This window comes from Furipterus horrens, unplaced genomic scaffold (genome assembly GCF_987537825.1).
Source record: "Furipterus horrens unplaced genomic scaffold, mFurHor1.1.pri manual_scaffold_6, whole genome shotgun sequence".
NCBI lineage: Eukaryota > Metazoa > Chordata > Mammalia > Chiroptera > Furipteridae > Furipterus > Furipterus horrens.
Window position 1 is genome coordinate 53,517,567 of NW_028327176.1, and position 24,515 is coordinate 53,542,081.

Genomic DNA, 24,515 nt, shown 5'->3' on the forward strand with positions numbered 1-24,515 from the left:
GTCAATTAAAAAATGACAACAGCCAATATAAAAAAGAAGAAGAAGAAAATGGAGAAGGAAGAAGAAAAAGGAACTATACTCTCCCTCCAGGATGCTACTTCTCTTGACTCAGAATACACACACATACATACACACAAGTGCTATGAATCAAAAGAAAGAGAAGGCATCCTAGAGAGAGTAGTTTCTTTTCAATGTTATGTTAAAATAGTACTGAACAGTTAATGCTTAACCTTTTCCATTTTCTAAACTCTACAGTTCAAGAAGCTCTAAATTTCATAGGTTCTTAACCCTGGCTGAAGGGACACCCTAGAGCAGGGCCTCCAGGTGTGTACTGCTAGGCTTTAATCCCCTTAGTTCTCAGAGTGCATGAGTGGAGCCTGAGCAGCCAAAACCCCTGAACTGGTAGCCCCCAGTTCTTGGTTTCCCTCAGGGGCATCCTAAGTAATTTAAAAGAATCTGCAACTTGAAGAGAAGATTGAGTACCAACCAGCAAGTGATATCAGTAACTGGTGAGCATTATAGGCAGTATTCAGTGCTACCTGCCTATACCTGACTATTTCAGTAACTGGAGACAGAACATCCTGGTGCCCATCATGGATGAGGGTCACAGGAAGTGGAGAGAGAAGTTTAGAATACAGGTGTTCAAGAAGCATAGAAAAAAACAGCCCAAGGTAAAGATGGGAACCTGGGATGGCTTAGTTAGAACAAACAGCACACAGAGCTCTGGGCAGGAACTCCACACCTTTGCTTTCAAACATTTCAAATTCTTCTGTCCATCTGAGGCTGTTCAGCCTCCAAAAATTCAAATAACTTTTTTATTTTAAATAGGATCAAATTGTTCATATTTTTAATCTGCTTTATACATTAAGTAAACATTTCTAATACTTTCCCCTGTCAGATATTGTTCTACATTATAGTTTATTTTTCTTTTAAATGAATGCACGATGACTTATTTTACTATTCCTCTACCAAATGACTTTTAGGGACAGTTAATGTTTTACCTATTTAAATAAATCATATAAATATCCTTGTACATGCACCTGTAATAGCCTTAGAATAAATCTTAAAATTATGTGGAGTTTTAAGTATTGGTAAATAAAATTGCTCTTTTCAAAGGTTGTAATAATGTACACTCCAATCAGGCATTCCATGGTTGATTGGCATCATCTCCAATCTTAAATATTATTTTTTCATCTTTGTCATTTTAATAGGTGGCACCTTATATTTCAACTTTGCATTCCTTTAATTATTTCTAAATTGTAGAGCTCCCTTGTATTTCTTTTGTACACTCTATACTATGTGTATTTCTCAGTTTTCTATTAGTGTTCTACTAATTTGTAAAGACTTTTTTATAGGTTAAGAGTATCAATCAATTGTAATATATATGTAAATATTTTTATTCGTTATTTACCTTTTAATTTTTAGGTTGTATATAGAGAAAGTTCATTCACTTTAATGTTCTCATATTTATCAATTTTTTCTTTCTGCCTTGGGAACTGTGTTTAGAAATGTCTTCCTCACTCCCAAAATCACAAAGTATCCATTTAAATTTTCTACTAGTTACTTTATGATTTTATTTTTTACATTTAACTCTTTAGTTCACCTGGAATTAATTTTGGTATGTTGAATAAAAAAGGAATTAAATTTAATTTCAATTAGTTTAGCAATAAAGAATATGAACAACAAATCAGAAGAGTCGTTATTTTTGGAGGGAAGGATGGAGGGAGCAACTGAGAAGGGTAAAAAAGAGAGGTATGATTGTATTTAATTGGCAATATTGTAATGTTGTATTTTTTAAGATAGTTGGAGGGTTGTTGTACAGGACCCTAAACTCTTACTTGAAACTTTGGGACCAACTGTGTTTTGGACTTCAGAAGTTTAGAGGTTTTATAAAGATAATATGGTACATATTTTATATTATATAACCAGTGGGTACTGGGATAGCATCCCACAATCATATTATCGTATCGGCAGCCGTCCGTCTCGAGAGACGATGGTGTAGCTTCTTAAGAGTCTATCTGCACCGCCGAGAATGGCTGTGCAGTCCGACTCGGGAGTGACACGGTATCTGTCTCCTCCCGTGTTGAATCGACATCTTGCGATGACGCTGGAGTGTCCTCTCCAGTGAAGCTGAAGCTACAGAGCCTGGGCAGGGTGATATGGAGGGTCTGCTGTTGCCCATGCAGCAGACCCCCCCTCTCTTCGCAGCTGAAGGGTCCAAGGGAAAGACGGAGTCAATACAGCTTGGCTTCAGGTGCACCGCAGGAGTTGCCGGTGTTGACTACAACGTCAAACCGCCTTAGGGACTCCGGCTCCGGATTTTCTGTCGGGGTTTACTCCCTTAGCCTTTCCCCTGAAGAGGTATGCCGCAAGGCAGCGGAGGTTTTTTGGAGTCAGAGTTTTCCTTCTCTGATGTGCCCTGGCTGGAAGATCGAACCAGCGACACTTAGCTTGCAGGCCGACGCTCAATCCACTGAGCCAAACCAACCAGGGGAAGGAGAGGGGTGGGGGGTAGCTAATTGCGTTTGGGCAGGGAAGCTAATCTTGTTCAGGGCAGGAAGCTAATCACTTTCAGGGCAATTTCAGGGCTGGGAAGCTTTAGGGTGGGGAAGCTAAGACTATAAAACCAGCCATCTTTGTCTACTTGGCGCACACATTCTCCTGGCTGAGGGTGTGACCCGCTCTGCAGACTCGTGAATAAACGCCTCGCTTTACTGCTCAAGTCTTGTGTCCCAGTTTTTATTGTGAGCGTTTCTCACAATATAGTTTACATTTTAGTAAGGGAGAGAGATAATAAACACATAAAATATATCATCACCGGATGGCAAGAATGGCTATGAAAAAAAAATAAGTGATAATGTTACAGAAACAGAGGAGTCCAAAAATCCCCAGAGTTTGCTGCTGGGGGATGGGGAGAAGGAAGCAGCTTTCAGAATGCCTCCACATGCCTGAGGCTGGTGGCCAATGTCTTTCTTATGCAAAATGGCTTTAATGCATCCAAAGCCTCAGGTAGATAGATGGGAGGAGTCTTGAACCAGGGGACGGTATGGAAAGCACACAGAGCCTACGTGGGGTTCTGTGAATGGTCAGAACTGTTTGCAACGCCCACTGCGTCAGAGGACGCAGTCAGGGATATATAAGCAGCTCACAATCATATTACTACTATAGTAAAGCACAAAAATTTACATTAAATAAAGTATATTAAGAAGTTTGACATCTTCATATCCATTCAGATCAGATTTTGCAATCAAATTAGCTTTTAAATTACTGCAGCTTTAAAATGTAATTTAACATCTAATAATCCACTTCTCCCCTCAATAAAACTGTTTCTTTGCTTTTCCTACCAATGCATTCTTTTATATGAATTTTACACTCACTGTCAAGGAATATGTTTTGGGGACTTTAATTCAAATTTCAATAAGACAAAAACAAAAAACAAAGAGGAAAGAAAGAAATTAAAAGTATAAGGACTAGAAAGAAGGAATTAAAGCTGTTATTATTTGCAGATCATATGAGTAAGTTTACATAGAAAACAAAAAAAATTACATGTAAATTTTTAGAAATAATAGAAGAATTTAGTGAAATGGTTAGATTTAAAATCAATAAGCAAAGTCGGGTATCCAAGATAAGTCCATTTGCTAAGCCAGAGACCGGACTAACAATGGCTAGCCTCCTTCCTGAACTTGAATCTGTCATATCAAGAAAGAACCTTCATGCTTTGGTAGAAGACACTCCACAATTGTCACTGATTTCTTCTCCATTGGCTTAGATTGCCATGTTGCAGACTTTTAGAACCAAGCTCTGCAATGCCACCATCCTAAAGGATGACTTTTATCTAGCAAGGAAGTTTATGGATGTCGTGAAGAGCCAATGAGCTTCTGTTTAAAAGAAACTATTACTTATTCTGGTACTGGTTCTCAACCACATGTAGTTATCCCAAATTAATTTAAAAGAGTTTTCTTCTTAGCTTAAAGCCATAATCTCAATTATCTGTGTTTAGTTCAAATTCCTTTCTTTATTATACAAAAATCTTATTTTTAGTAAATATGTAACCTGTAATATATTCCTTATTTCTTTAATTCTAGTCAAAACTCCAGCACCGGACAGAGAAACAAGTCTCTCTTCTAAGAGTGTCCTTACTTTGAGTTTCTGGGCTTCTCCTCTCACTTTCAGCAGTTCAGTTATAGAGTCCACAAAGCCCTGGTAATGAAAGTTGCACATTTTCTCGATTTCTCGGTCATGATTGCGGATGCGAGTTTCAAGCTTCTCCATGAATCGTCCATGTTCCTCACCATCATAGACAGACCTTTAAAAAAAAAATGGCATAAAGATTTCACCAGATTTACTTCTAAGAAATAAAAAATATCACAAACCCAGAAGCAAATTTATTTGGAAATTAGACATTAATGTACATAAACCACAGAGTGCTCCAAATACATTATACTGTCCCAATGATAGATGAATATCTTTTAGGAAAACCAGAAATGTTGCTTCCTTTTTATTCAAAAATATATTCAAGAAGTGTTTGTATTTATCACAAAATTTTCATCATAAAATGAAGAAGTAAATTACAAGTCCTTTGCATTTTTTTTCTACTAAGTTAATCTAGAAAAAAATCAGTTTTGGATAAACACAACTCAAAATACTCCATGACTATACCCAAGAAGCTGGCACTGCTGTAAAAAAAAAAAAAAAAAAAAAAAAAAAAAAAATCCCACAGCTGTGATGGCTAGACTAAGGTGGGCTATATACCTACAAATCTAAATTGGGCACTCAATAAATACCACTAGATAATACTAACAATCCATCTCCCCACCACCACCACCAAATAATTCGCTTTGTATCCTCCAAAATAACTATGCGTAAAAACCTTACTTTCTCCTCTCCTCAAATGTCTAGTCCCTCACTCTCAGCTGCTGACCACAGAAAAAAAGTATTTCCTCTCCTCCCATTATAATCATCCAACCTACTTGCATCTGTAACTCCTGCTCTGTCCACCCTTCTGTAATGGAAAAATATTCCAAGCTCTTAGCTACAGTCAATCTTTGTCTCAAGAACTTTACTCCGCAATTACTCCCTTTTACTCCTCCCCTGCATCATATAGTTCTCCCATCAGTCTTATGGGTATATAAACATGACTTTAAGAAACCTGTCCTAATATATACATTTCCCTCTGGGTGCCATCTTATTTCTCTGCTCCCACTTCCCAGCAAAACTTCTTTCCACTTCTTCACCTCTCAATAGTTAGCATTCATCTCACTCCACCTAATAGCATTTTCTAGTATTTAACACACTTTCCTTCTTGTCTGTTTTCTCTAAACTTCAATGATACACACTAATGCAGTTTTTATCCTTTCACTGACATATCTTCTCAATCTCCTTTATGGGCTCCTTCTTCCCTATTATTTTTTTTAAATATTTCTTCTCCTCTCTATCTACGCTCTATCACCAATGAATGTCATCTAATCCCATGGCTTTAAAATACCATCCATCAAGCGACAACATCCTATCCTGCACCTACAACTCAGAGCACTTCCCTGAGTTGACTCAAATATTTAGCCACTATTTAATAAGGCCAATTGGATTTTTAAAAGCGATTCAAACTTAACACAGAAAAAAATACCATCTATCACCAGACTATCTCCCAAAACTGTTCCTTCCCCAAATCCCACCCCCAACACCCATACTCACCCATCACAGCTAATGGCACAATTTCAGTTGTCCGAGACAAAAATAAAAATCTAGGAATCACATCTAATCCATCTCTTTCCATCACACATTCCATACATCCCATCCCAATCCATTCAAGTCCTGACAACTCAACATCCAAAACATATCTTAAAATTGACCACATCCCACCATGTCCACAAAAACCCTAGTCCATATCTGTGTCATTGCCACACTGATCCAAAGCAACAACCTCCTAAAAGTCTCCATTCTCCACTCTTCCTTTCCCCCATTACCTACCCTAATGCACACACTGTACACACAGCAGTTAAAATCATCTTTTTAAAGCAATAATTCAGATGTTCTCCCCCTGCTTAAATCTCTCCCATGACTTCTCTTTTAGATAGATAGACAGACAGACAGACAGACAGATAGATAACAGATAAATGTATGTCTTAAATCCTTAGTATGACCTATAAGAATCTACACAGCCTCCCTCCACCCTCTATGTCCCAGCTACACTGGATTTTTTTTAAGCCTTTTCCTGACTCAAACATTTTGTTTTTGCTGTTTAATGCTAGTAATGCTTGTCCCTTATATCTTCAAACCACTTTCTCCTTCTCATCATCCATGGTTTATTGTCTGTCTTTCCCCCCAACCCATCCTTATGAGACTAAAACCTCCAGGGCAAGAACTTTGACATATTCACCTCTAGAAAAGTGCCAGACAGGTAGAAGGCAGTGAGTAAACAACTGCTCACTAAATGAATAACATTATCTCTAAGACCTCTTTAATCTCTGGCATTTGTTCAACAAATATACATTTGCTCCTTATCAATATTTTCTGGCTCTGTAATCATTTGTGAGCACTGAATCTCTACCCTGATCTTGTGGCTCACAAAGCACATTCTCCTGAACAGGTCAGTTCCACTGTCCAAAACTCATCAGTAACCACAGACAATACATATGAGGTCAGTCTGGATAAAATCCAGCCATTGTTAATATAACAAGAATGGTTTGTGTGACATTGATGTAACCTGGAGGCCAAGGAGAGTGGACTAGAATGCGCACGTGTAAACAATGATGACTTCACTGTACCAGTCAGTGGGGACAGTAGATGCCATTGAGTGAGCATGTGTACTGTGAGGCCATCACATTCGAAATGACTGAGCAAGTAGAGCAACAAATCTGCATCAAATTTTGCATTAAGCTTGAACATTCCTCCATGGAAACTATTTGGATGATTCTAAAGGCAGCAGGTATGGGCAACTGGTGACTGGCAGCTTCATCAGGACAATGCACCCTCTCATGCATCACATCTGGTGCAGAGTTTGTTGGCTAAACATAAAATGACCCAGATGGCTCAGCTCTCCTACAGCCCAGATTTGGCACCCTGCAGCTTCTGGCTTTTCCCAAAACTAAAATCACCTTTGAAAGGGAAGAGATTTCAGACCATCGAAGAGATTCAGGAAAATATGATGGGGTAGCTGATGGTGATTGGGAGAACTGTGTGAGGTCCCAAGGTGCCTACTTTGAAGGGGACTGAGGCATCACTGTCCTATGTACAATGTTTCTTGTATCTTCTTCAATAAATGTCTCTATTTTTAATAGTACATGGCTGAATAGCTTCTGGACAGACCAAGTATACTAGTTTGGTTTCCAATAAAAATTCTGAACAGTTACTTTAGAAAAGCCAGAGCAATCTAGATTCATTCTCCTTCCTTTGAAATAAAGGGAAGAAACCTTCAAATAAATCATAAACAATCCCTGCTTTGACCATTAAGACACAATGCTAAATAGTTCCTTGCCTGAAGGCACTATTTGGAATACGAAGCAAATACACTACCGTTGGCATTTTAACTGACCTCAAATAAGCACATTTCCCCTTTAAAAAAAAAGGGGGGTAAAGAAAGGCTTCTATGAAGAGCCACCATATTCCATGCCATCTGAAGAAGAGAAACAACCACTGAAAACTTGTCAATCTAAATGGCATGAGCAGACATTATTCAATATTAGACAACTCTTGGTTTTAAATTCAGTTACATATTAAAAACCAGTAATTCCTCTAAGTAACAAATCTACTTCCTTTTCCTATGTAAAATTTATTTTCATTTATTCCTTTCAAAGATCTACATTAATATCACTAAAGACAATCTCAAGAAGAAAATCCCAAAGTTAAGAAATTTATAACATGTTAATAATGACTCCCCAGCTCTCCTGTAGCCTTGGTTTTAGCAAGGTAATTAGCTTTGAGTTTCAGCCAACTCAGTTAATCTTTCTGACCCTTAGCTTTCTCATTTAGAAAATAGGATGCAGTCAATTACATATTCTCTGAAGTATCATCCTAGCTCTAAATCTCTACAATTCACTTTCAAGTTCAGTCAATAACCACATAAAAATCATACATTTTCAGAATAGTCTGAACAGGTAGTTCAAAACAAGTTAATAAATTTTCTATACCCTTATCACTATCCTCTGCCAGTTTCTCCTCTCTCAGGGCTTTTATGATTCTAATACTCTCTTTTATTATAATAATGCTGAATAACATGAAAAGTTTGCAGTGGATCCCTGAGTATCTTGAGAACTTTAAAAAGTTAGAATAAAATATAATGCCCACATATTTAAAACAGGGGTATGGGACTATGTTTAATAAACTTGTGTTCTGTGGATATGCATCAGGAAATCCACAATTTCCATATTTTATGTAAATTTTGTGAGCACAGGCAAAAGGACATATATATAATTTTAAGGAAAAATTGACCCATAGTTTCTATCTGGTTATCAAAGAGGTCAAAAACCACTAATTTAAAAGTTTTGTTGCCTACTATAAGAAAAGGCAATTACTGATCACTACCTAACTGTTCACCTTCAGTCAGCATTTCAAGTATATACTCAGCTTTACCCTGTGCACACCAACACGTCTATCAGATATAAAATGCTAAACATAAATAAATAAACAAGTCTTAAATTCTGGAAAGGTCACAGACCTACTGAAGTTTTAACTAATATTGGTAGTCAACATTGTACTTGAACAAAGAGTACCTCCCTCACCTCCACACCCACCAAATGACTTAAACTAAAGAAAGACTGCCATCTAGTGATGGCCTGTTTCTAACATCCCTTGAAAGTTAAACTTGAAGTAGACAAATCAGAGGGACTGCTCAAAAGCTGAAAAACTAGACCTGACCGGAGTGTTAATTGGGCATCATCCTGCAAAGCAAAAGGTCTCAGTTTGATTCCTGGTCAGGTTATGTGCCTGGGTTGCAATTCCAGTCCGTGGTGGGGGTAGCAGAGGCAACCATTCAGTGTTTCTCTCTCGAACTGCTGTTTCTCTCTTTCAACCCTCCCTTCCCCTCTCTTTAAAAATAAATAAATAAAATTTTTTAAAGAACAATAAACTATATTCTATATCACCCGCTGGCTAAAGACTTATAACTAGTTATTAAATTATATTTTAATAAAGTACTCCAATGTTTACATTTCCATTTCTAATAGAAAGCAGAATTTCGAGAATAAGGTCATGAACTTTTGACATGTCCAGGTGTGCCAGAGTTAAACAAGACTAAGCAATAAACTGCACCACTGGGTTTAATTATTTGGATAATCCAAAGAATATCCTAGTACTTAGTAAAAGGTAAACAAGAAGAAATCCTTAGAAATCAACAACTTTTTACCAACAATATTTTGACTCAACAACATAAATGCTGCCTTGTAGAGTGTAATTTCCAAAAAACTTCTAATAAACTACAGGTTTTTGCAAAATGTAAAATATTTTATCCTATTGTCTGTATCTGACACATACCTCTGAACATCCCATCTAGGTTTCATGTGCATATTGAGAGAGATTTTTAACTTATAAAATGTCACTTCAGGTATTCTATTTAACAAATACTTATCATTTCCCTATATTAAACCATTACAGGATTATATCACTTGCTAGAGCCCTACATCAGCTCAAATCTGTTTGTCATAAGAGATAAACAAATAATATTATGGGCATCTGGAATCTCTTTTAAATACTATGCATTTTATAAATAAGGGACCTGAAACCCAAGAAGATGAAGTAGCCTGCTGAATTTACACAGCTAGAAAGTGCCCTCTGGAGTACATCAGTCTGTCTCCTTTTAGAACAAAGAAAGCAAAAAAGTCAGACGAACCTCTAAAATGTTAGAATTGAAAGAGGTCTTAAAGATGGAATATAAAGCTCTTATTGTACAATGGAGGAAACTGAGGCCAAGAAAAGTTAAATGCCTTATTCAAAATTATACTGCTTGTTACTGATACATCTGGACCTTACTCCCAAAGAAAACACAATTAGGAAAAACTAATGCAACGTGAAGCCTGACACAAAGCTAAGTGGTTGAGAGGGAGAGATTTCTACTTCAAGATGAGTCAGTTGCCTATTAGTTATATCTGTCTACACAACAGTTATTCCATTCTTCTTCCCCTTGGAAGAGTCCCAATTTTCTCTGGTATTTCACTTTCCCATCCTACTGCAAAGGTAAATACTAATTAACCTGTAAAGCAATTATGGTAATTCCATTCCCTTTGTCAGTGACCAGCTAACAGGTGACATAACTCACTGCTGAGAAGGAAAGGGAAGTCTGGCAGGAAGGATCCAAGAAACAGTTTTCTTCCCTCAAGGACGCAAGAAAAGACACTGCTTTCCTACTTTGGACACTTTTCTGGTTGATGCTTAGGGATGCAGCAACACTACTAAGATGAGAAGAGAGATTGCCAATTATCTAAAAGGCAAAGGGGAAAGATGGAAAACACCTGTGTCCTGGATGAAGCTCCAAGCCTGAGACATCCCCATTTCCAGACTTCATGTTATAAGTTAATAAATTTCCCATTTTAAGGGAAATGCCCTATTTCCATTTTCCCTCCATAGTCTACTACTTGCCAAGTATCCTAAATGCACAACATTGTTCATTCTTCAAAGACAGCAGCAGGCAAATCAAAGAAACAAACAAAAGTAAGTCAAAGTCTCCATAACACTAAGGAATCCTATTTTTAAAACCTGGACTGCTCTTCGTCCTTGTCTTCCAGTTTAGTTAACTCCCATTCACTCTTCAACCATTGGCTTCTACTTCATTTTGTCCGGGAAAACTCTAATCACACAGATGTTGTTAAGTGCTCCTGCTTTGGTATTAACACCATCACAGAATTTATTAAACCATATTCTGATTGCCTGTTCACTCGTCTATTTCCCCAAACTAGAAGTTTAATCTCTGTTTGGGGAGACACTGTGTCTTGCCCATTTTATTGCTAGCATCTAGCGCAGAGCCTGGCCCAAAGGAGATCCTCCATGTATGTGGAGATGGAGAATGAAAGATACTAACTAATGTGGGTTTCTGATTGCATTCTAAAAGATGATGCAAAAGAGAATCACATGAAACAAAGTTTATCTATAGAGATATTTTCAGAACTAAGAACTTCAAGATACAAGACTGAAATCTGCTTTTTGTTTTTGATTAATTGAAGAGAAAAATCCCAGAATTTACTGAGGTCTTTTCTTTTTCATCTACATGGTTTGTAACTTCTGTCATGGTTTTTGTCCTAAAACATTTTTTTCTCATTAAGCTCCATAAAAGCATCATCAGTATTTTTTTGTTTATTCCAAAAGTTTAAAATAAAGTGGAAAAACAGACCTGAGTATGATGTTGAAAGAGAAACTGCAGGAGGTCAATAAAAGTTTATAACCCCACCCTGCCTGGTCTGGCTCAGTAGATTGAGTGCCAGCCTGTGAACCAAAGGGTCACTGGTTCGAGTGTCAGTCAGGGCACATGCCTGGGTTGCAGGCCAGGTCCCCAGTTGGGGGTGCATGAGAGGCAATCACACATCTATGTTTCTCTCCCTCTCTTTCTCCCTCCTTTCCCCCACATCTCTAAAAATAAATAAATAAAATATATATTTTTAAAGTTTAAAGCCCCTTCCCTTCCTTACTACAGCTTGTTTATCAATGTAATTCAGGCCTTATGGTAATGTGGATGCTCTAAGTGCATAAAAGTGAAAGTAGATCACTGTATATCATCATCAGTAATAGTGGAAGCATATTCCAGTTAATGAAATCTAAGCTGTAGACTACAGTCAAATTGCTACAGGTGATCAATACATTCAAACCCCTCACTCACCTTCGCAGATACCAAAGTATCCAACTGACTTCACCAAGGTAGCTCATGCAACGAAAATAATGCTGTGATGGAGGTCTCCCTCTAGGGAGAAAGGGAAGCCCACATTTCCATGATGGCTACTTTCAGAGGGACAAAAGCGGAGTGGAGACTTTTCAACTTGCATCAAGCCAAAGAACCTACTAAAAGTCTGGTAAAGGTTAAACAGAACACGAAAGTAGAGAAGGGGAACTTGTCACAAAATATCACTCAAATGAATAACAAACCACTACGAAATAAACTAATGAAAGCAAGCAAACTCCAAATTAAGCATATAGAGACTGCCATAACTACTGCCATGATAATGTCACACGGTTAGAACAATTACTCACCCTAAGTAACTGAAGACACAAAGGCTCTACAGGATACGTTAGTCGCTTCATTTTGGCCTCTGTGTCAATTTGCAGTAAGTGAAAGATTTATTACATTGCAGCTTTCAGTGATGGTCATGAAATCTGGCAACTAAATGTTGAATTATGGATGTTGCTGCCAAATAAAAATAATCCATTTTACAGCCTGATGATTCCCATTGAATCTAGCCTGGGAAACTGCTGACAGCAGAATAGTAATGTAGTTGGTATATACAGGGTTATAATTAACATTGGTAGATTAGCTCCAGTTTCATGGCATGGAATTCAAAGTGTCAAGTTTCATGCTAAAACATGCAAAGTTGGAGCTAAATAAAACTACTGATTCACTACCACCATCATAATGAGTCTGAACTAGGGTATATTGGTAAAACTGCAAGATCTTTTACAAGAGATATTAAGTATTTAATTAAATAAATACTCTAAAGAGCTATGTAAATATTTTAAAAGACTGCACACTAATTGCTTCAGAGTCCCCACACTTAAAATTATTACTATTGATTCTAATGACAGAGATAATAAAGCTATTAACATGGAAAAACAAACCAGTGAGGGTGGGTATTAGAAACACTTGAAATGAACAGTCCTGGTTTCCTTGTGTATATACATTTAATGAGGCTTAACAAAATTAGACCAACTAAGTTTCCCAGAAACACTAAATCAAACTATAATAAATATAAGTGAAGTCACTTATAGATGTGTATGCTGCTTATATTATATATGTACATACATGTGTATAGATTATATATACATATATACATATATGTGTGTATCATAAACACACATATGCACAAAATATGCGCGCACACACACACATTTCTGATTTTCTGAGGAAGAACCAGACTTGCAAACATCACATCCAATTCCTGGTACAATTTCATCCACAAGTGATTGTTACTGACACTTTGTGGCTAAACGTAACCATAATCTTCAAGTCTATAAGCAACGAAGACCATGAAAGGAGAATGGATAAAACGTATCACAATAAAAAAGGATGGAGAACAAAGTAGGCAAAATAGGATGAAGTTCCATGAAAAATATGTAGATGAGATATAACATAAAAAAACCTTTCTACTACTAACCTCCTAAAAGTGCTGGATTAAGCTTCTAAATCTTTGTTGGTGCATGGCTAAGCAAAAAAGAAAATAAGGAAAATCTCCAGAGGCTAACACAAAACTGTAACAGAAATCCACATTCTAACAATCCCCTAGAACCTAAAGCTTCTATTTTATAGCCATATAGAGAACAAGAGACTAAGTGTAGGGCCCACAAAAAGTCGGAGTCCAATCAAAGGCCTCAAATGGATAAACCCAAGATATCCAAGGGTTATATCCTTAACAAAAATTAAGGTAGAAAAACTCTTCCCCTTAAAGAGAGACTGCAAGAAAACTTACCTGTTTGTACCTGGCTATGGGGTGAGGGGAGGGGATCCCGTGACAATTTGAAACTACAAGCTGGGCTCACAAAAGGGAGGCCCATATTCATAATATTAACACTATTTGTGTGATCTGAGATATCTCAAACTGAGAACTTATTTTAAAAGTAGTCCTAGTCTGGTTGCTAGTGTCCCCAGAAAACTGACTGAAACAAAGGTAAATCTTCCCTAGAGGAATACATCTTAACCCATACTTCCAAAAATTCTCACAAATAGTTTTCCTTTGAGCTGGATCTCAAGTATTAAGAACCATAAAACACACAAGGAAATAAAACATATAAAACAAGACTCAAAAGAAAAACAAATGTAAGGAACAAAGAAGTCAATGACTCTCAAACCAGTAAGAGATAATTAACAGATGGATCATGGAAAAGGGGCCAGGAAATGACATTCCGCAGCTCCTCACACACAGCTCTAGGATCAAAAGGAGGAAGATTGTCATCACCAAACACAGAGAAATGGGAAGATGTAGCTAGATAACTTTGCAAATAAGTTGGAGATAGACCTATAACTAGATTACCCTTAGTTAATCACACCCTGAGTTAAGTGGTTAACCGCATTAGATTGTGAACCTGGATTAACCAGTAATGGAGAAACAGGGGAGAAGGAGAGGGAAGGGGAGCTAATCGAGTTAGTATAAAACCAGGTTGTTTTATCTACTTTGCGTGCACATGCCTTTGGCTGGCCATGCCCAGTTCTGCAGACCCGTGAATTAACAAACGCCTTGCTTTTTGCTGCTGAAGTCCTGTGTCCCAGTGTTTTATTGTGAGCGTTTCTCACACAAATAACAAAATCAAGATTTGCAAAGACTTACAAATAAATATGAGTAAATTAAAAATAAATGTATGATATGTTTAAAGAAATATGAGGGAATTACAAAAAAATAGACAAACTAGAGAAGACATATAGAACTTCTAGAATAAAGCTGTAATAATCTATTTTTTTAATTTAATAAATTAGAAGATAAAATATTTAATCGGGAGGTATAAAGGGTAGGGCGAAAGTAGCTTTACAGTTGTTTGTATAAAAAAAAGACATGCAGGTCAGATCATTACAAAAGCTTTATTAACTGTTCTGCGTACTCACAACTGTAAACCTACTTTTGCCCACCGTGCATATAAAACTTAACACAAGATGCAACACAGAGAAAAAACAATGGAGAATGTCTTAGTCTGTTCAACAAAATACCGCAAACTCGGTGGCGTATAGACAAATGTGTTTCTCACAGTTCTGGAAGCTGAAAGTCTGAGATCAGGGTGCCAGCATGGTCAGGTGAGGCCCTATGCTGTGTAGCAGACTTGTGTCCAAATGGCAGAGCAGCAAGCAAGCTTTCTGGGGCTTCTCTATAAGGACACTAATGCTGCACAGGAAAGCTCTGCCCTCGTGACCTAATCACCTCCGAAAGGTCCCACCTGCTGATACCAAAACCTTGGAGGTTAGCATTTCAACATATGAATTTTGAGGGACACAAACATTCAATCTATAGCAGAAGACATTAAAGAAAGGTTAAGAACATGAAGAACAGGATGAGTTTCATGAAAGCTCTAATAAGAAATAATAGGTAATATTCAAAGAAATAGTGAGAATTTCCAAGAATTGATAAGATACGAGGAAGCTGTTATTCTCAACATAAAAGGAGACCTAAAAGTCTTACCAAAAGTAGCCCCCCTACACAGGAACAGCACTGTGCAGTTACACAGGGTGGGGCAAAGTAGGTTTATAGGTGTTCATACAGAAACAATACAGTAATTAGATAATAATAGAAAAATAAACTGTTTCTTCCCATACTCAGAACTATAAACCTACTTTTGCCCCACCCTATATTTATCAATATTTAGACCTGGCTGCCTAGTTATCCATTCCCTTCAGTAGCATATAGACCCTTATTCTGATGGACCTAATTATACAAGTACATGGACCCTTAGCACCATCAAAACATTTGGTGTATCTTTTATCAACTAATTACCCCACTACCTACAGTATTTGTTCCAAACTGTTGCCATTGTCCAATCTCAACTCTGCAACTTTCTTTCACAACAAATGACTTCACCACCTATTTCATAAAGAAAATTTCATAGGCTTTTGAGGCATGAATCTTTTTAATTTCCTGTACAGTAGTCCCTGTCAATATTGCAGTTCACTTATCATGGCCTCATTGTATCGCGGGATTTTTAAAAATATTGTATTCAATTATTTTCACGGATTTTTCACTATATTGCGGGATTTTGCGGTACTGTATACATATGTTGTTAAAGTTATATAGGTTTAACAGTGTAGAACATGTTTAAGAACATAAGTAGGTTAATAAGGGACTGGGAATGGTTTATAAGTGTGTGGGAAGGGTTTACAAAGCCTTAAAAAGGTACTCTCTTTTGACCCCTGGCTGGTTTGGCTCAGTGGATTGAGCGTCGGCCTGCGAGCTAAGTGTCGCTGGTTCAATCTTCCAGTCAGGGCACATCAGAGAAGGAAAACTCTGACTCCAAAAAACCTCCGCTGCCTTGCGGCATACCTCTTCAGGGGAAAGGCTAGGGGAGTAAACCCCGACAGAAAATCCGGAGCCGGAGTCCCTAAGGCGGTTTGACGTTGTAGTCAACACCGGCAACTCCTGCGGCGCACCTGAAGCCAAGCTGTATTGACTCCGTCTTTCCCTTGGACCCTTCAGCTGCGAAGAGAGGGGGGGGGTCTGCTGCATGGGCAACAGCAGACCCTCCATATCACCCTGCCCAGGCTCTGTAGCTTCAGCTTCACTGGAGAGGACACTCCAGCGTCATCGCAAGATGTCGATTCAACACGGGAGGAGACAGATACCGTGTCACTCCCGAGTCGGACTGCACAGCCATTCTCGGCGGTGCAGATAGACTCTTAAGAAGCTACACCATCGTCTCTCGAGACGGACGGCTGCCGACGACGACGACGACGACGACGACGACGACGGCCGACGACTCTCTTTTGATAATTTTCCTTCTGGTGTCATCTCTCTCTCTCTCTCTCTCTCTCTCTCTCTCTCCTTCTCTCTCTCCCTCCCACCCTCTCTCTCTCTCTCTCTCTCTCTCTCTCTCTCTCTCTCTCCCACCCACCCCTGCATTGTTAATACTCTTAAAAGAGCAGTCTATACTCACTGCCTCCATTTCCTCAAATTGGACTTGCTCCTCGACCCAGTGTAAACAGTTTCTTACCCACACCACCCCAATGAACATACTTTTGCTAAGGTCAATAAAAGCTTACTAACTGTCAAATCAAGTATTCATTCTTCAGTTCATCATTTACTTGACTCCTCTCTTGTGTGTGCCACTGCTAACCATTCCCTCTTTCTTAAATCACTACTGCCAGAGCTGCTATTACATTCCTTCTCAGTCTCAAATAATTCTTCTTTCTTGCACTCAATACATGCTTAGCTTTCATATCCTTTCACTGTTCATACATACTCCCTCAGAGACATCATCAATACTTCAGCTTTCACTATTAATTAGACATTTTTTGGTTCCTAAAACAATAACACCAGGGCATATCTCTGTCAAATCATATAAACCTCGATATCTAACCACAACTCATCTCAAAAACATCTCAAACTCTGCACATCAAAAGCTGAAATCATCGGCTTTCTACCCAAACTTACACTGCCCTCTGATATTCACCATCTCAAATAAAGGTACCTCCAGCCACCCAGTTATATGGAAGTTAACCTCATTCCTCACTCCTCACCTCACACCACCTTCCAACTAATCCCCAAGAACTACCAATTCTAATACCATAATGTCTTTTCTGTGCTTTTCTTTCTCCCTGTCCTCCCCTGCACTGATACTTTTTTTCACAGTAATCTTTCTTAAATGAAACGTGATCATGAAACACTCATACACACACACACACACACACACACAGACACACACACTTTAAGATTAAATCCTGCCTCAGGATCAAGTCCAAAGTCTCTAGCATAATATAGAAGACTCATCTATGTACAGAATAACCTCTGAATACTTCCCACAGTCACATTCACTCTACAACTCTCCTTCAAGTTCCTTAAGTGTACTATATAGTCCCTCTGCCCAGAATCTCCTTACTGTCACATTATCTGGCAAATTCTAACTCATCCTTCAATATTCAACTCAAAACTCATTCCTTCAATAAAAGCTTCTTCCTTAGTACAACTACTATAAGCTGTCAGAGAAGCTCCCCCTCCTAACCAACAAGGAGGAACTGAAGAAACTATTCATGAAACAGTTACCCGTGGGTGGGTGGTTAGAACCTGGGAGTATTCCACCGCCTACACCAAGGTGGTGGTGGGGGTAGGTTCTTACACTGAACCCACTGCAAGGCTAGCAAGATACTTGGATAGAGGAAAAAGCCCTCCTCCACCTTCCAGTACTAGATTGAGGGTGGGACCAGGGGAAGGCAGGCATCTGCGCCATAAATGTCAAAATGGCCGCGAGGGGATGTGATGGACCAAAGAGGCCTATCAACCTAGCCTGGGGGAAGAAGGGATTGGTTGGAAGGCAGATCCACCCAAAGCACGCAAACATTTGGGAAGTTGGTTTTGAGAAAGCACCTGGTCCATCCCACAACAGGGGAACAAAGAAGACTCTCTCTCTTACTCTCCGGCTGGCTGGCTCATGACCTGCACTTGGACAGTGGACTTGCCTGTTCTCTACATGAGGGAGCGCCTCTCTCCCCAACCCCAACCCAAACTGGTGATGCATTCATAGGTGCGTTCGCTGGACCTTGTGTCCCCAGCAGCCACTGGCCCCTGGCAACACAGGCTCTACACACAGGCTCCAGGAGGGAACCTAAAATGGACAGCAGCTGGGAACAAGCTGAGCCACCTGTTTGACTGTTTGGCAGCCGCCTATGGGCTCCAAAGGACTGTGCTTCAAAACGGAGCAGGGCCTCTGGGTACTGGCTTTTGTCTTCGTCTTCTGGAGATGGGCTTTGAGACAGGAGTCCACCATTCTTCCAGATCATGCAGCACCTGAATTAAAACCTCTTTCCTTTTATACCAGCCCCTGCCTCACGAGCCTGGCTTTTGTGGCAACAGACAGCTGAACCCCTGTTTTTGTTCAGTAACAAAACCAGAGAGTTTAAGTTTGCACTATCTGGAGGCGTTTACAGGATCCTGAGTCCATTCTTTGAATATTCATATTGAAGGTTACTTTTCTCCTACTTACTGGTATGCTGATATTAAGCATTTTTTCCCAAAGAGGCCAGTGTCATCCACAATAAAAATCTTTTGTAGTGTGTAACAGGCTAGTTTTTTAAGGAGTATATTTTAAAATCTATTTTTTTTAAATGAAGAACCAAAATCTATTGAAGCACCTATTCTTGATAGGAACTGATACAAGACAACAGCCATGGTGTTTCCATTTACCTCGGGCCCCCACTTCGACACTGCACGAATCTGAACTGGTCTTGAGCCTATGAAACTATGCGTGGTGTGAAATGAATTTCACCAGAAATATTATCATCCTGTTTTGCTATAAAGTTCATGAACAAATGCCTAATATTACCCTAGAAATAAATGGGCACCACCACTAATGGCTTCCACTGATGCAAAGTTGAGTTGATATTCTTTTGTTTTGAAGTGTTTATTTGTTCATATTTTTGAAAGGGTACTACCCAGAGCACTCTACACGGTAAAAATTTATTTACACGTCTATCTCCCCTACAGGACCATGAGTTCCCTCAGGGTTTACACCTGGAACAATGCCTATATCCCAAAGAGAAGGCATTATAAAGTGACAAAGAGCTTAAAGCAGTGCCCAGAATGTTTCAACATTTCAATTTTCTCCAAAGACAAGCACTAGAGTTAATAAGAAACATTCTTACTTAAAAAGTAAATTCAAGTTCTAGAAGTGCAAAAAATTGGTACTTCAGCTAAAACGCTAAATATAAAAAGAATCAGAGGAAGAAAAGGTAGAACTTAAAAAGTTCAAGGAAATCGATTATAGAAGAGAAGTGTCTGGGAATAATTTACTTCCCCAGCTCTCCTCTAACCTCCTCTGGAAGCTAGAAGAAAGAAGACGATTAAACTGCAACAAGACTGGCTCTGGCCCTTGCTGCCGGTAGAAGGAGGAGGGTGACAGCAGTCTCTAAGGGCTTTTAGAAAAAATCGCTTCCAGGTGGGAATGTTTTTATGGTACTGTGTAGCCTGGAGCCTTTTTTTTTTTTTTTTTGCTCACTTTCTTAAATACTGATGATTAAACCATGGGCAATCAGGCTGCAACAATGGAAACAGATAGCTCCCAAACATCATAGTTATATGCTCCAAATTACCAACCTAACTCACAAAGGAGAGAAAAAAATTTGTTCACAAAGTCCTTTGTTTTTTGGGGGGTGGGGAGGAGCAGAAGAGTCTGTTAAAAATTTGTATCTGGTAGACCATAAAAGTAGTCAAGAACTCTGTATAATAATGATAAACATCAGTCTCACACTAAGACAAGACACTGTAATATAGAGTCACAGAGAGCTGAGCAATGCTAAACATCCTGCTATTTACCAACTTTTCATTATTTTGAGCTGGGTTAAGTGTTCTATTAAATCTTTACCATAGGAGAAATCAGAGAAATCCTACCACACATCATGCGGGACATCTAAGTTGATGTATAACTGATCATTGTTCTAAAAATGTGGGGTGTGTATGTCTAGTTTGCAATAATGGCTCAAGAACATGACAGGGGAAAGTTACTTACAATACCAACTGTTAAGAAAAGTATAGAAAACTAGAGGCCAATCATTCAACTACCCAGCAATTTAATCTAGGAAATCTTACTATACCAATATCAAATTAAAGGATAAATCTGTCTCAATATTATAAAATAATACTAATATAAACATTATTAAAATATGTACCAAGGCCTCTCTGTTGAACAATTCACATACACTAACTCACTTAGTGCTCAACAATAATCCTACTGGAGTAGTTATCATGATCATCATTTCACACTGAAGCAACCTTTCTGACATTGCTAGTACCCAGACACATTTCCTTTCCACAGGTTGCTGCAATAAGATGAAAGAAAAAAGATGAGAGGAAGAAAAAAGAAGATAAGGACAAGAGAGAGAGAGAAGTACCAAAATAATAATAAATGACCATGTTTAGGTAATGTATTTGTGACTTTTTTCTTTCTACTTTCTATAACTTTATATTTTATTTAAATAAGTATGTATTGCTTTCATAAATGAAAAAAGAAATGTACCTAAAAGAGCAATAATAGTACATGGTTTGTAGTAGATGTGCAATAAAATATTAAATGAAATAAAAATCAAACAAGAACAAACACTTCAGGGTAATATGAGGTATAATGTGTGTGTAAGTATATTTTATTAATTATGCAGTTACAGTTGTCCCAATTTTTCCCTTTGTCCCCTCTATATAGTGCCCCCCTTCCCTCCAGCAATACACCCCATTAGTTCATGTCCATGGTCATGCATGTAAGTTCTTCACTTCTCCATTTACTTTACTATTCTTAACATCCCTATCTATTTTGTACCTATGGGTTATGCTTATTGATCCCTGTACCTTTTCCCCATTCTCCCCCTCCCCCCTCCCAGTTGATAATCCTCCAAATGATCCCCATACCTATGATTCTGTTCCTATTCTTGTTGTTTGCTTAGCTTTTTTTTTTTCATTTTTATTTTTTAGGTTCTGCTGTTAATAGTTGTGAGTTTGTTGTCATTTTAATGTTCATACTTTTGATCTTCTTTTTCTTAAATAAGTTCCTTTAACATTTCATACAATAATGGCTTGGTGATGATGAAACTCCTTTAGTTTTATAATTTTTAATAATTATCAAACAATCCAATAAATGTAAAAAATTAGATGAGAAGTTCTTCTCACAATCTATTACCTAGACACCCAAGAAGCAATCAACACTGATCGGCTTTTTAAATTCAGAATATTTTTTATATTCTAACCTCTTTTTATTAATCATAATCTCAAAGTGAATTTAAACCATACATGTATTTGATACTCTGAAATTTTTAATGTGAAAATTGATGTAGCAGCTTCCTGGAACTATTATATCCCAACTGTAAAGCCCACGAATTAATGTTCTTTCAGTATTCTTCTAACAGGAGGGGAAGACAGGAGCCTCAATGGTTATTAGTATGAAACCTCAGATCTATTACTAAACTTGATTTGTGAACTGGAAAAGGTGCCCATTTTCTGTTGTTTACTAGTCCACTAACATGATAGCAAAAGACTTCCCTACCAATAGCATAAAGCTATTTACAAAAACAAGAGTTTATGTTTTAAACAAAAATTAATCAGGACACACCCGTTCTCTCTCATTATGATGCCAAGTTTCCATTAGGAATCAATATTGGGTCTTTTTTTCATAGAAATTCTTGTTTTATAGACAGTATAGACTAGACCATTTTAAAGATCTCTCTTCAATATAAAACTGTACAGGAAAAAACAGAAACCTCAGAAATGATCCAGCCCAAATTCACAGACACAAGTTCCATTTTATCTAGATGTCTCCATCACACACTTATTTATCCAGCCTCTGTTAAAACATATCTAGTAAAAGGAAGTTCATTACAAGGCACCCAATCCCATTTCAACAACTGTTACAAAGTCGTAACACAAAAATGAAATTTGCCTTCCTATAATTTTCACAATGTATCTTATTTGTGTCCTCGGAGGATCACTGAGAATAAGACCTTGATCCCACCCTTCCCTTTTTCAGACTAAACAATCTCAAATTATTCAACTACTCCATATATAAACAAGCCTTTCAATTCAGGTTTTTACCCTCTGGACACGTTCCAGTAGTCAATTTTCTTCTTAAAGTGTAACAAAACAGGCAGTGTAGCACAATGGTCAAGAGCTCAGGCTTCAAAGCCAGACTTCCTAGATTCAAGTCTGGGTTCTGCTACTTATTAATTGTGTGACCTTGAAAGAGTCACTAAACTTCTCTATACTTACATTTCCATATCTGTAAAATGCAGATAATAATAGCAACCACTTCATACAATTGTTTTTTTTTTTCCTTTTTTTTTTTTTTCAGATTTAATGTGTTTTATTGATTAAAATATTACATTTGTGCCAATTTCCCTTCCCTCTGCTCCCCTCCACCCGGTGGCCCCCCTCCCTCCAGTTGTCCCCCCCTTTTAGATTATGTCCATTAGTTGTGCATACAGTTCCTCCCAACCTCTCTCCGTCTATTCCATTCCCTCCTACCATGATCCCCAATTCCTATATCATCTCCCTCCCTTTCCCCATTCCCCCTCCCTGTTGACCTCCCCCCAATATGCTTCCCGTACCCACAGTTCCTTTTCCACTCTCGTTGCCTGTTTAGTTTGCCTTTGTTTCATCTCCCTAGCTTCTGTTTTTTAAACCAGTCCCTTTAACATCTCATATAACAGTGGTTTGGATCTAATGAACTCTTTCAGTTTTATTTTGTCCTGGAAACACTTTCTCTGTCCTTCTATTCTGAATGACAATTTCGCTGGATAGAGTATTCGTGGTTGTAGGTTTTGGATTTTCATTACTTTGAATATTTCTTGCCAGTCCCTTCTTGCCTGTAGGGTTTCCCTTGAGAAGTCTGCTGATAGTCTAATTGGGACCCCTTTGTACATAATTCTTTTCTTCTCTCTTGCTGCTTTTAAGATTCTCTCTTTATCTTTAATTTTTGACATTTTGATTATAATGTGTCTTGGAGTGGTTCTCCCTGGGTCCAGTCTCTTGGGAACTCTCCTTGCTTCCTGGACCTGCAAGTCTATTCCCTTCCCCAAGTCTGGGAAGTTCTCCTTTATTATATTTTCACTCAATTTTTCAAGTTCTAGTTCATCTTCCTCATTCTCTGGCAAACCAATGATTCTTATGTTGGGCCTTTTATAGCTGTCCCAGAGGTTTCTGATCCTCTCATTGTTGCTTCCCATTTCCTCTCGCTGCATTGGTTGACTGCTTGTTCCTTCTCCATATTCCAGTTTGTTGAAATGAACTCTGGATTTTTTTTCCTCACCATCTGTCTCGTATGCGGTTTTGTTCCTTTCGTTATGAAAGTTTTTCGCTTCTTTCTTATCTTTCTCCTGCTCTTTTGTGAATTCTGTAAGCCACCTGATAACAATGGCCCAGAACTGAGCCTCTGACAGGTTTCTTATCTGTTCATCTGTCAGGTTCTCTATCTGCTGCCTGGTGAGCTGTGTCACCGGTATTTCTATAGTTGCCTGCCACATTTTGACAGATGCGTTTTGTTTTCTTGGGCCGGCTGTCGGGGGCAGTGCCTGTGTACTCGTAATGACCCAGCGACCGGCGCCGTTTGGCGTCACAAGTCAGCGCCCGGCGCCTGTCTGCGACCTATTTCGCAGCCCTGTGGTGCTTTCTTTCTTTGGGGGCGGGGTTCCAAAATGGATTCACACAGTTATTCAGCTAGGAGACCGGGATCCGTCCTCCCGCCCCCTGGGCCTCACTGTTCAAGGCGATGCGGTGGCCGCTCTCCCCAGCGCTGGGGTCGCGCACTGCCAGGGGCTTGACTGCCGCCGGGATTTTTCGCTGCCCCGCTGCTCCGCAAACAGCTTTGCCCTCTTTAACTCTTATCTGCCCGAATGGCACCGCTGGTTTATAACTTCATATGTTGGGCTTCCGTGTAGTTTTATTTTCTGGAATTTCTAGTTATCCTTTGTTTTGAAGTAGTTGTATTCCTCTCTAGTTGTAGAGGGAGACTTAGCGTGTCCGTCTAAGCCTCCATCTTGGCCGGAAGTATACAATTGTTGTGTGAAGATTAAATGGCACAATATAAGTAAACATTCAAAACAGTGCCAGGCACACAGAAAGTATGCTGTAAGTATTAGCAATTTTAAAATTATGCATGTTCAAACTAGGGAAATAAAGCTCATCTCCTTCAATTTGGTTACTCAGCTTCTACTAAAAAAGCCT

The 24,515-nt window shown here is 38.6% G+C and overlaps 1 protein-coding gene across 1 annotated transcript in view; it reads right to left on the reverse strand.

Moving 5' to 3' along the window:
• EXOC6B (exocyst complex component 6B) overlaps positions 1 to 24,515 on the reverse strand; it is a 614,171-nt gene that overhangs the window by 535,151 nt on the left and 54,505 nt on the right. The window contains exon 2 of the mRNA XM_090281510.1: positions 4,141 to 4,306. Coding sequence (XP_090137636.1) covers positions 4,141 to 4,306 — 166 coding nt within the window. The remainder of the gene's footprint in view (positions 1 to 4,140; positions 4,307 to 24,515) is intronic.